This window comes from Enoplosus armatus, chromosome 17 (assembly GCF_043641665.1).
Source record: "Enoplosus armatus isolate fEnoArm2 chromosome 17, fEnoArm2.hap1, whole genome shotgun sequence".
NCBI lineage: Eukaryota > Metazoa > Chordata > Actinopteri > Centrarchiformes > Enoplosidae > Enoplosus > Enoplosus armatus.
The window spans coordinates 1,269,380-1,281,827 of NC_092196.1; the positions used below are offsets into that span (position 1 = coordinate 1,269,380).

The 12,448-nt window shown below is 46.6% G+C and overlaps 1 protein-coding gene across 1 annotated transcript; it reads right to left on the minus strand.

Moving 5' to 3' along the window:
• Positions 1–342: 342 nt before the first annotated feature.
• LOC139300573 (primary amine oxidase, liver isozyme-like) lies at positions 343–9,320 on the minus strand. The gene is made up of 5 exons (XM_070923720.1): positions 7,757–9,320; positions 7,153–7,271; positions 1,808–1,974; positions 867–999; positions 343–765 (listed from the first exon to the last, which is right to left on the minus strand). The coding sequence occupies exons 1-5, from the start codon at positions 9,318–9,320 to the stop codon at positions 475–477; spliced, it is 2,274 nt and encodes a 757-aa protein (XP_070779821.1). The 3' UTR covers positions 343–474.
• Positions 9,321–12,448: the final 3,128 nt, after the last annotated feature.

A 12,448-nucleotide genomic window follows, 5' to 3' on the forward strand; every position in this document is an offset into this window, starting at 1 on the left:
GAGTCGCAGTGTTTATCGCCTGGAATGCACAGATTTGATTGGCTGAGTAGCGTCACGTGGGCTGGCGTAACTCGCATGCGATTGGTCTGTGAGTTTCCTGAGCCGCTAAACCAGCGCCGCAAAGACTAGAAAAGCTGCGTCGGGTAAAATGGAAGCGCCCCGGCAAGATTTAAAATCCCATAATAATTTATTGATTATTTGTTTAATATGCTAAGCTAGGCTAACCAGACTCTAGCTCTGTACTTAATGCACAGATATGAGAGTGGTATCAATCTCCTCATCGCACTCTCAGAAACAAAAGTAATTAACATATCAATCACTCAATTCCTTTCTTGGTGCAGCTGTTGCACAAATCATTCAATATCCCAAGTTGCTTCTATAAACATGTTAGCATTGACATAAGCTTCTTGATAGATCGGTAAATAAGGCCACATGTCTGAGTTCATCAGACATTATCTGGCAGTGCACAATAAATCAGACCCCATTCTCAAACTTCAAGACTCCATCGAAGCCGTGGTAGGTGAAGGGTTCAAGGCAAGGGGTAAAGGTCTCTTGAGCAAGGCAGGCCATCCTGTTGTTTTCACAGCTGTCCTCTGCACCCGGGCTAATGTACACCCCATCAGCAGAGTGGATGGACGGGTCCTCGTCAAAGTAGTTGTGGGGCCGCAGAAGGACCCCACCCCCGTTGCCCACGGTTACCGTGTTGGGGATGTCCTCGGAGTGAGGGATGTGGAGGAAACCGGTGGTCACCCAGGCAACCAGGTCCTGCAGGCACATTTTCATACATATCATGCAAATTCCTTCAGCTAAGTTATCAAATTTGAAGTTTTCATATGTGGTCGTATTATATTATTATTTTTACATGCCTCGTCTTCGATGCTTTCGTTGTCTTCAATGGACTTGCTGAAGTCGACGGCTGGAGTCCACATGTTGTTTTGATTGTACAAACTGCTGCTGGTCTGCTCTAAGTCCTTATGCTTGGTGATGGCAACCTTATACCTGGAGACAGACAGAAGAGGGGCACAGAGAGACGGCTTTGAATGGCCAGAAGAATCATGCCTGAAGGTCTCAGGCTGCATTGTGGCTTCAACCCTATCACAAGACGCAAACTTTCCTATTGAACAATTATGCAAAACCCCAAATTACGTCATCATTTCTTACGTCAAAGGTCAACATTTATAAAATCTCTTTTTTCAATATCTATGCATGTCAAATACAGTATAGATAAGGGTTAGGGGAAGATCATGGTTACAGTTAATAAAAATCACTCCCAAATTGCAAGATATATATGTGGTGTCACCAGGTCTTAGGATGACATACAGCAGTGTGTCGTCTGCATATGGGTGACATGTAATGCTATGTTTTGTACAAACTGGCCCCGTGACCGCATATAAATAGAAACTGAAAGTGGTCCAAAAATGAAGCATTATGAAAATTAAGACATGTATTCTGCCATCGGACAGCGTATGTATCTTCCTTTCTCCAAAGTACTTTGACTGGAGAAAAATCACAATTCACACAGAAATACAAAGACAGTCTGACTCCAGGACTTTCCTGTCCGCGTGGGGTCTCATCCTCTTTCCATGCTACATAACAAGTACTAACTGTGATTTTTACTAGAATTATTTATAAAAAACAATAACCCGAAGTTTAAATTGAGCCTGCTGGAGGTTATATTCTTAGTTCTAAGGGCATCTGTAAAACACATCTAGTCTAACACAACTTTTGATCATCAAGGGAAAAGAAGTGTTCGCAATTATTAACTTATGAGAATCTGTTTTTTGACTTCGCAGCTGTCCAGTCTCACCTGGCCCAGGACATGGCCCTCTCCTCGGCCTGGCTCTCAGGAAGGTGGTCCCCAGTGAAGCTGAACACCTGCAGCCTGTAGGAGCGCTGGTGACCCCAGCGGTTGGTCTTGTTGCTGGCTATGTGGAGGTAGCGAGGAGTCTTGGCGGTGTAACGCAGAGCAGCCTCCTGTGGAAGCGTCACAGTAGGCATTAGTCCCACAGTCAAGGTTCAAAGAGTTACTTTTGGTGGCTGCAACACTGGTGGATTAAGAAATGGTTAATTTTGGTACGTATGAGTATATCATGGTTTGCCAGCAATAAGTGATAAATAGGTGGTGAGATTTCCCCTGGTAGATGTTTGTTTGGTCGCCCATTCAGCAAGCTAAGATGCAGGACAAGATGTGCCCTTGTTTGTGTTATGAACGAAAGAGACATTCACAGGAAAGCTAATGTAGGTTGTTGCTTAAAGCAGTATTCATTGATATTTTGGCTACTTGGGGCAGAGGCTCCTGCCAAATCTCTCAGGGGGGGCAATTGTTGTGGCTAAGGTGGCCTATTCACTGGGTAAATTAACCTAAGTCTGGTAGCTAACTTGACACTGCATTGTCCAATTAGTTTTTTGCCCATTTGTTCATCGTAAATGTTTGGAATAAAATTATTTTAGGTCTACAATGACTGAACAACCCACTGTGATCATCAACAGATAAATTGTCATCCATCAGTTTGCCCTCGCAAATACCTTTGAATGTGAAGAGGAACCTGCTTTACCATTAATCAAATAAAATTGACATCCTTCATTCTCACAATAATCAGATTCAGTCTTCATCAGAGTGCTCTGATTAAACAAATAAATACAGTGCACATCACATAGTAACCATTAGATGGCAACATACATAAGACAAGGATTGTCTCTCAGGCTACATACTGTACAGTATTTGTGGATTGACATCCTGGATTGTCAATGTCTCTACAATTAATGAACATTCCACAGTGATCATCAACAGACAATCAAAAATAACATCAAGACACCTTTGGATGTAAAGGCAACTATTACTAGCAGAATAAAGAACAGTGGCACTGGGGCTGATAGTATGCAATAAATACAACTATTTACAATTCAACTATTGGGAGATACAACAAGCGCAATCACATAACTCACTATTTAAATTACATTACTCACTTGTACTGAAATTTTGTGGCAAAGTGATCAATTACCCTCTCATTAAAATCAGGCATGTTCCCGACTAGTTCCCTCTCCATGGAAAGCATGGCCAGTGCATTCAGACGTTCCCGTCCCATTGCGTTACGCAGAAATGTCTTGATTCTCTTTCAGGTTGAGAGACACCTCTCAGCTCTAGCCGTTGTCATGGGAGTGGTTATGAGGATGTTCAACAGAGCCAAAGTCTCAGGGAAAGTCTCCTGGAGGTTGTACCTCTGTAGAACCTGGTGCAGCGCCAGTGCACCACAGCGGCCCTTGAATTCAGGACTCTCGTAGGTAAGGGACAGTTCAGTCTTGAGCTTCGCCTTATTCAGAATGGGGTATGACCTGACGGTGGTGTTCAGAGCCTCAACGGGGAATGTATGGCAGTGCTGTTCAAACATCTCTCCTTGTAGCAGCGTGGCACTCACAAGGTGGTTGGTAAAGGAGAAACTTTCTTCGGAGTGGGCCAGGATTGTGTTGCAGACCTGTATATATATATATCGACATATACAATTCTACTGGTGTTGACGTGCAATTAACATGAATGTGACCAAATTATGTCTCTTAAGTAAAAGCTGTCTCAAAGTCCCAAAGTTTGTGATTTAATTATGCAAACTTTTTCTTTGTCCTTGAGCGTATGATGGGTCCAGATAGATGTGGCGGAATACTGCGATGAGTTTACCTTTGTCGTCATTAGTGAAGAGATTGTCCAGTCGCGCTGGCGATCGAGTCGGCTGTTGCGTCCAAGATAGGGACAAATTCAAAGAAACGTTCTTGAAACGCACGGCATGGTTCCCGTCCATGTATCTCAACACAAGCACCAACTGTGTCTGTGTAGAAACGTCCGTGGTCTCATCTGCTTGGATTGCTACGAATTCACCTCCTCTGCGATACGTTCCCTGACGACAGTTAGCATGCAATCCAGCAGCTCATTTTGTACAGTCTTTGACGTGCCCTTGAAGACTGTGGCACTTTTCAAGTGCTCCTCAAACGCCTCGTCTAGCGACGCCACCAAGTCGGCCAGTCCACGAAAAATCCCAGGGTTGCTGGAGCCCCTCCTTTTCATCTTTGCCTCGCAAGGCTAACTCAAACACTCCACAAAACTTCCCACAGTCGATAAGACGGGCTAGAATGTGGCGGTTCTTGCTCACCTCGTCATTGTGGCAACGCACAGCTATCCTGTAGCTCTGGTCCAACTGTGTGGCAATGTTGACCCTCCCGAGAGCCGAAAGTTTCAGGCAACTGTCCATACGCATCTTCGACGTTTCATGCTTTTTCACCTTCTCCGAAAGACGATGCATGTCGGTGACACCCGTAGCTGCCACCAGGATGAAACAGAATGCAGGGGAAGCAGAATAAAGCGTTAGCTACGTCGCATCCTGCTAGCCACTTTTTCCACTCATACCAGCTCCGGGAAAATCCCTGATTATATGATCCCCCCCTTTGTAGAGACTTGTTTGATGTTTAAATTTGGTCTGGGTGGTCCTAATTCTTTAGTTGCCAATTTATCCTGATTACTACGATGACTGAAAGGTATTTCTCTCAGTGACAAGATCGAGGCGTTAGCCACGTTGATGGGGAACGTGACCGCCGGCGCAAGTGGCGCCACATCGCGTGGTGTCGGAATAATCGGGAAAAAATGAGATTCTGACCGTGAAGCAATATTTTAGTGGAAATAGCTACCAACGTGTTTTGTAAACGCACTGAGCAATAAATTACAACACATCTTACTTTTGTCTCTCTATGTTGTTTCCACAATTACGACTGGTTACCCAGGTTACGTATGACGAAAAACACGTTAGTGCAAGCCCACCCGGAACCCATACAGATTGCATCGCAGTGCCTGCAGTTCGGGAAAAAAGCGATCTGGGTGATTTTTCAACCAGACTGAAATCGCCCCGAAGGGTCGGTACTCTATGGAACACGACATGACGCCTTGGATTATGATAGTCAGAAGCAGGACAAACTATCTTGAAAATGTTGTTATAAATTGCTTAATAAAATAATGATGATAATAATAAATTATACTTATCATCATTATCAGATTATCTTTTTTCTTAGGAGGGCGGCGCCCTGTCGCCCTCGATTGGCCGGCCGCCCCTGAACATTACACATATTAACGCTGTATAAGAGATATTATAACACTTTACTGTGTTTTGTTTCATGGATTGGTTGCGATTATCAACCGGAGCAACATGGGCGTCTTCAGAGCGGGACTTCATTCACTGCTCAGGGCGCCATTACTCCATTTTACCTTTACATAGCAAATAGCCGTTTGCCGCCATAATAATGTTCAAAATCTCATATATATAAAACCTTGAAGTAAAAACGTACGACAGTAAAAGTAAAATTGCTCACTTTGAAAAATACAAATACACAAAAAAAGCTGCTCAATTACAGTAAAAGTAAAGCACTTGCGATTACTCATTTTCGTCCTTACTTAAGAAGACATGTTGAACTTTAGTTACTGTTGGGCTCAATTCTTGCATGCCATCAACCTGACAAGTGGACATTCTATTAGCGGCATCACATCCTGTCTAGTTCAATTTTGTAAAATGAGCACATTTCAAACTACGAGCACAGAGGTCAGACTGCAACAATGCGATACACAGCAGGATCTTCACCACTTCTGGACCAAACTTGAGCGGCCACATAGCACCTTGTTATCCGGGCTAGAGGAGCAACAACGCAGCTGCAAACCATACAAACGAAAATTGACTTGACACTTTGCTACTTTTACAATCCCTGGATAAATAAACCTGTATTCAGCCATTTTTTAATGTTTTTTTTTTGTTTTTTTAATGGTCAGTTAACTACTATTTGGCTTCATACTCGTTCCTGTCCTCTCCTGTAAATGTTGTTAAATCCTCCAGCACCTGGACTCGGCAGGATCCTATGCCAGGATCCTGTTTGTGGACTTCAGCTCTGCCTTCAACACGATCGTCCCGGCTCTTCTTCAGGACAAGCTCTCCCAGCTTAACGTGCCTGACCCCCCCTGCAGGTGGATCACAGATTTCCTGTCTGACAGGAAGCAGCACGTGAAGCTGGGGAAACACGTCTCAGACTCGCGGACGATCAGCACCGGCTCCCCTCAAGGCTGCGTTCTTTCTCCTCTACTCTTCTCCCTCTACACCAACAGCTGCACCTCCAGTCACCAGTCTGTCAAGCTCCTGAAGTTCGCGGACGACACCACCCTCATCGGACTCATCTCTGGAGATGATGAATCTGCCTACAGGTGGGAGATTGACCACCTGGTGACCTGGTGCAACAGCAACAACCTGGAGCTTAACGCTTCAAAGACAGTGGAGATGGTTGTTGACTTTAGGAAGAGCGCAGCCCCACCCGCCCCCATCACCCTGTGTGACTCTCCAGTGGACACTGTGGAGTCCTTCCGTTTCCTGGGCTCCATCATCAGCCAGGATCTCATCAAGAAAGCCCAACAGAGGATGTACTTCCTGAGGCAGCTGAGGAAGTTTAACCTGCCACAAAAAATGCTGGTTCACTTCTACACCATCATAGAGTCCATCCTCACCTCCTCCATCACCGTCTGGTACGCTGCTGCCTCCACCAAGGACAGATGCAGACTGCAGCGTATCATCCGCTCTGCAGAGAGGGTGATCGGCTGCAACCTCCCATCTCTCCAGGACCTGTACTCCTCCAGGACCCTGAGGAGAGCAGGGAAGATCGCTGCCGACCCCTCCCACCCCGGACACCATCTGTTTCACCCCCTCCCCTTTGGCAGGAGGCTGCGGTCCATCAGGACCAAAACCTCCCGCCACAAAAACAGTTTCTTCCCCTCTGCAGTCAACCTGACAAACTCTCACTGACCCCCCCCCCAGAACACAAACACAAGCTATACGTTATATTAACGTACATCACCCCTGTCCCCCCTGCGTTACATTAACGCACTCACCCCCTACTGGACACTTTACTTTATTCTGGTCACTGCACTGTTGTTGTTTATCTTATCTTATTTTTATTTTTATTCTTATTGTATTTTAGCTTTTATATTCTACTTATTTGTTATCAAAACAATAGCACCTTCAGACCACAGCAAATTCCTTGTAATGTATGTTACTTGGCAATAAACAGTTTCTGATTCTGATTCTGATTCTGATGAAACCTCATATTTAAAAAGGAAGTGGCAGGAGGACGAAGGCGGACCTGTTCCGTTTTGAGTTGCTTCTCCACCAGCTGAGGGACCATGGCGTAGCGATCGGGCATCCACGGCAGCGACACGTTGACATATTCCATGTCCTTGGTCTGGAAAACGTTCTTCACTCCTGCAGAGGAAACGGTGAAAAGAACATTGTTTGTCAAAATACTTGCTGCATTTTGAAATGAATTTAGAGCTGTGCTAATCATTAGACCAAATGAGCGCGTGCTGTGAAAGGGGTTTCTCTTGGATGATAAACCCGCAGAGAATTCAAAGCAAAACCACAATGGACGCACAGCCAACTCCTGTGACTGATAATGGCCAATCCCCATTCCTTTTTAAAAAGAGGAGCCTGGACATCAAACGCATCACTTGGCTGAATGAAATGGGCCCATTTTCAGTTACCAAAAGACACCTGATATATATTCCAAACAATATGTGTGCATTGTTGCAAAACTACCATATTGGTAGGGTATTTTTGGGGGGGGGGGGGGTATGGGGTCCCTGCTCATGACATGGTCCGGATGGAGGCATTTTGTTTTTTTCACAACTAAACAGATCTAGTGATTCCCTGCATAGATGAACAGCTTTAAACGCAGCACTGCCACTCACCCAGCACGTCCAGATCCACCTTGAAGTTGATGAAGTGGGTGTGGATGTTCCCCAGCACCTTCTCCGCCACCTGGTGTCCGTGCCTCAGACCGCCGTCCACCAGGTAAGAGGTGAAGATGTAGCCGGTGGCGTGCACCTTAGCTTCCACGGATCCGCTCTGGTAGAAGATGAAGTCCCACATGTAATCATAGTTCCCTATCGCCGTGATCGTCCGGAACACCAGGGCGCTGTTCACCATCCCCCCGTGGAAGAAGTCGGCGAAGTGCCTCCGCAGGGGCTGGCCCATGTTGTGCTCAAAGACGCAGATGGAGTTCCTGAATCTGACCGGGGCCGGGACGTCGATGTAGCGGTACGTGTCCACGTAGGTGGCTTCGTGGGGGCAATCCACGCCACGGACCAGTTCGTGCGCGAAGCGCCCTATCCCGATGCTCGAGTCCAAAAACTTGGTCAGCATCATCCCGGGAGTCACCGAACCGTACACCGACATGGCCTCCTGCACGCTCAGCTCGTAGGCGATCCTCTCGCCCTTGAAGCGCACATCGAACACCCTCATGCCCGTGAGCGCGCTGAGCCCGAAGGCAAAGCTCCAGTCCATGTACAGGACGTGGTTGTTGCTGACGCTGTAGCGCTTCCCCTCTGCGTAAAACTGCAGCGGGCCGAGCTGCAGGGGTCCGCGCCGGGGTTTCAGGGACCCATAGTCGGGCGACTCCTTGTAGACGATTTTCTTAACGGACCCCGCGGCGTATTTCTCCCGGAGGTCTTCCACGGTGTCGAAGTACTGGCCGTTATAAAAGACGCGCTCCACTTTCCAGTCCAGCGCGTTTACGCTCTCGTGGTTCACCAGCACCTCGAAGCCCACCGGGTGGACGTACATGCCGCTCATATCCCTGAAGAAAGACACCCACGTCTTTCTGTCCCCGGACCGGACTCCGCGGGGCAAGTGCTCGAACGCCTCCAGCTTCTTGTCCGGGCCCACGTCGAAGCTCTCTTTCAGGAGCTTCCCCAGCTTGGAGAAGACCTGCTCCGCGAAGAACTGGAAAAGCAAGGCGTACTCCCCGATGGTGACCGTGCGCGCGGTGATCGGCAGCTCCATCTTGTACCTCTCATCGGTGACATCTCTCAAGTACGTCGGCGTGGGAAGTGGCCCCACCACGTACTCCTTAATGTGGCCTCGGGCGCCGTAGAAGACCACCACCGTCGCCTCTCTCGCCGGCTTGGCGCCCTTCCCGTCCAAGTAAGCCAGCGCGTCCGCTTTCTTTGGCAGAGAAAGGTCTATCAGAAACAAGTAGTTCTCCGACGGCTTGGTGATCTGGTTGGTGGATATGTCCAAGCCCTTCTGCCGGAGCATGAACAGCTGGACCTGCGCGTACTCCTCCCGGGTCAGGTCGGCGAACACGAGGCCGCGCTCGTCGTGCTCGCCCCGCGGCGGGTGGACGCGCTGTGCGGAGCATTTGGGAGCCCTGCCGGAGTGGATGCCGATCAGGGCGATGTTGAGGACGATGGAGGCGAGGACAAAGAGGATGAGCGCCCATTTCGCGAGAGAGTTCATCTTCCGCTCTACCATTACGCGCGGGTTTGGAGAAAGGGAGGCCGGGGAGTGAGCTCTGGCTTTGGAGCGGGCGCAGTCAGACGCTTTCTTTTTTTTTCTTTTTTTTTTTGGGAAAGGAGAGGCGCGCCCCTTTGAACAAACACGACTTTTTGTGGCTGTTGTGTACTATTGCTAGTGTTATAGTGCAAGTCCATAAGGCTCAAGCTGTTGGATGATTTGAGATTGTGTTCACAGGATATTCGGTTAAGAATCAAATGCTTGCTCGAATTAAGGACAAAATATGTTATTGCGCGTAGGATGAGAGCAGGATGCACCAAGGACAGGGTGTAATGTGGGAAAGAACACTGAGTTCCTCATTAGAGACAGTCACACGAGGTGGTTAGGGTGAGACAATGTCTCAAAACTTCTGCTTTACACATGTTGTCTTCCCTTGAGCGCGCTGAGGTCGGAGTCAGACGAGAAGACAGGACAATGACCCGCGCACATTCTTTTGTCCGTACTTGTTTAAATACACTGGATCAGGGAAACATAGTTTATCAGACTGTGGACTGATCAACACTGTTGTTGGTTAGGGAGACGCACATCTGATCCAGAATTCTGCAATTGCTCATTGTTTGCTGAAAAGATCAGCAGTCATGACTATTTAAAAGAATGCTGAGAGGAAGAAGAGGGCTGCTAACTCTCTCTCTCTCTCTCTCTCTCTCTCACACACACACACATTTGAGAATGTTTATACAGTCATGGAAAAAATTATTAGACCACCCTTGTTTTCTTCAATTTCTTGTTCATTTTAATGCCTGGTACCACTAAAGGTATATTACCTGAAGAATACAATGAACACGACAACAAATGGAGCTGATTACATAATACTTTATGTCCTATTTGACATGCTTAAGCTTAATTGTATTCCCAGGGTATATAAGAGGCCATTTCATGTCATAAGCAGCACTGCACATGCAAAGGCCTGGAGTGGTTTCCTGCTTACATTCAAGCCGTAGCACAACTCAGAAGTTGTCAGCTCTCACATAATGCCTAAAACAAAAGAATTATGTGAAGCCACAAAGGCAGCCATCTTGGCACTGCTGGAAATTGACATGAGTGAGAGACAGGCAGCCAAAAAACTGAAGATCTCCAAGACAGCCGTTCACTACACCAAGAAAAAACAAGCCGAACATGGTACTACCAAATTGCTAGCTGGTTGAGGCAGGAAACGTCTTTCTACCCCACTCATCCGTTCCTGTGTCAGGAATCGTCGTCAGACCTCCAGGGACCTTAAAAATGAGTGGGCACTGTCGAGAAATGTGACTTGTTCGGCAAGGACAGTTCGAAACCGACTTCTTGAAGCTGGTCTGAAGTCACACAGGGCACGGAAGAAGCCCTTCATCAACGAAAGGCAGAGGAAGGCCCGGTTACTCTTTGCTAGGGATCACAAGGATTGGACTGTTGATGATTGGGCTAAGGTTCTCTTCAGTGATGAATCCAATTTTGAGTTGATGCCTACTCCAGCCAACTTACTGGTTAGGAGGAAGCCTGGAGAAGCCTACAAACCAGACTGTCTTGCCCCTACAGTAAAACATGGGGGTGGATCAGTGATGATCTGGGGTTGTTTCAGTATGGGTGGAACAGGGCAAATGCAATTGTGTGAAGGGCGAATGAACCAGGCCATGTACAGGGCTACTCTTGAAAACAGTCTTCTTCCATCAGCTGGAAAACTCTTTCCTGCCTCGAATGACTGGATTTTCCAACAAGACAATGCCCCTTGCCACACGGCAAGGTCAGTTAAAGCCTGGATGGAGAACCAGAACATTCGAACCATGCCTTGGCCTGCTCAATCACCAGATCTAAATCCAATGGAAAACCTGTGGAAAATCATCAAACTCAAAATGGAGAACCACAAGCCCAAAAACAAAGCAAATTTGTTTGAATTTGTGCAACAGGAATGGGCTGCTGTGACAGCAGAACAATGTCAGAAGCTGGTGGAGAGCATGCCAAGACGCATGGCTGCAGTCATCAAAAACAATGGTTATGCAATCAAGTACTAAATCCTGTGTGTATCATGTGACTAAAACAGACAGAAAAGAAAACATGGAATGCCTAAAAGCACTGTTTTTGGCAGTACAATGCCATAGCTATTGATGTAAGAACTTAAGTGATTTTGGTTATTATCAAGAAAACCATGGAAAATGGCTAGATATCAGCTCTTAAATTAAACTCTTATGAGCTATTTTTGTTGTTATCATTATATTTGTCCAAACAAATGTACCTTTAGTGGTACCAGGCATTAAAATGAACAAGAAATTGAAGAAAACAAGGGTGGTCTAATAATTTTTTCCATGACTGTAGACTGCATGGGCGACTGCACAGCTCAAGTAGTAAATACACACACACACACACACTCGCATGGACCCCTGAATCTTGCACTTACAGTTCAGATGAACACACACACACACACACACACGTCTGTTCCCACTTAAGAGACTGAACCCTAAGGTGCTCCCGATGGAGACCAGCACCTTGCATGGCAGCTCGGTCGCCATTGGTGAGTGAATGGGTGAAAGAGACTTAGCTGTAAAGCGCTTTGGGAACCGTGAAGGTTGAAAAGCGCTATATAAGTGAGATCATTTACCATTTACCATCAGAAGTGGTGAAAAAAATGGGTGGCATGGGTGTTAGTGACGGGAAGTTCGGCTCTTTTCCGAGAGCCGGCTCTTTTGACTCGGCTCCCAAAGAAGGGACTCCCGAACGGCTCTTTATTTAGGATCTTTTGTAACCTATATTTTACCTTAACTTTGCAAAAAAAATCATGGTTTATGTGTTGAAAACCCTTTTGCTTTCAGTGTTTTTATGAGAGACCTTATAATTGCCTAATTCTGTGCATTTATTCTGTGACAAAACCACTCATACATTTGTTTATTTCAATTAAACTTTTTTATTGCACAAATTAACAATAAACTTCAAACAAATCCACAGAACAGAACCAAAACCAGAACCAAACTCCAGCAAACAGCATTAGTCCTCAGGGCAGGTTGGCATTCAGGAAGATCAGATGCCTCAGCTTGGATGGGCTGATACGATTTCGCCTCTCCGTGAGTATCTGCCCTGTTGTTCCCAATATCTTTAAACTGCAGCCAGATGCTGCGTCG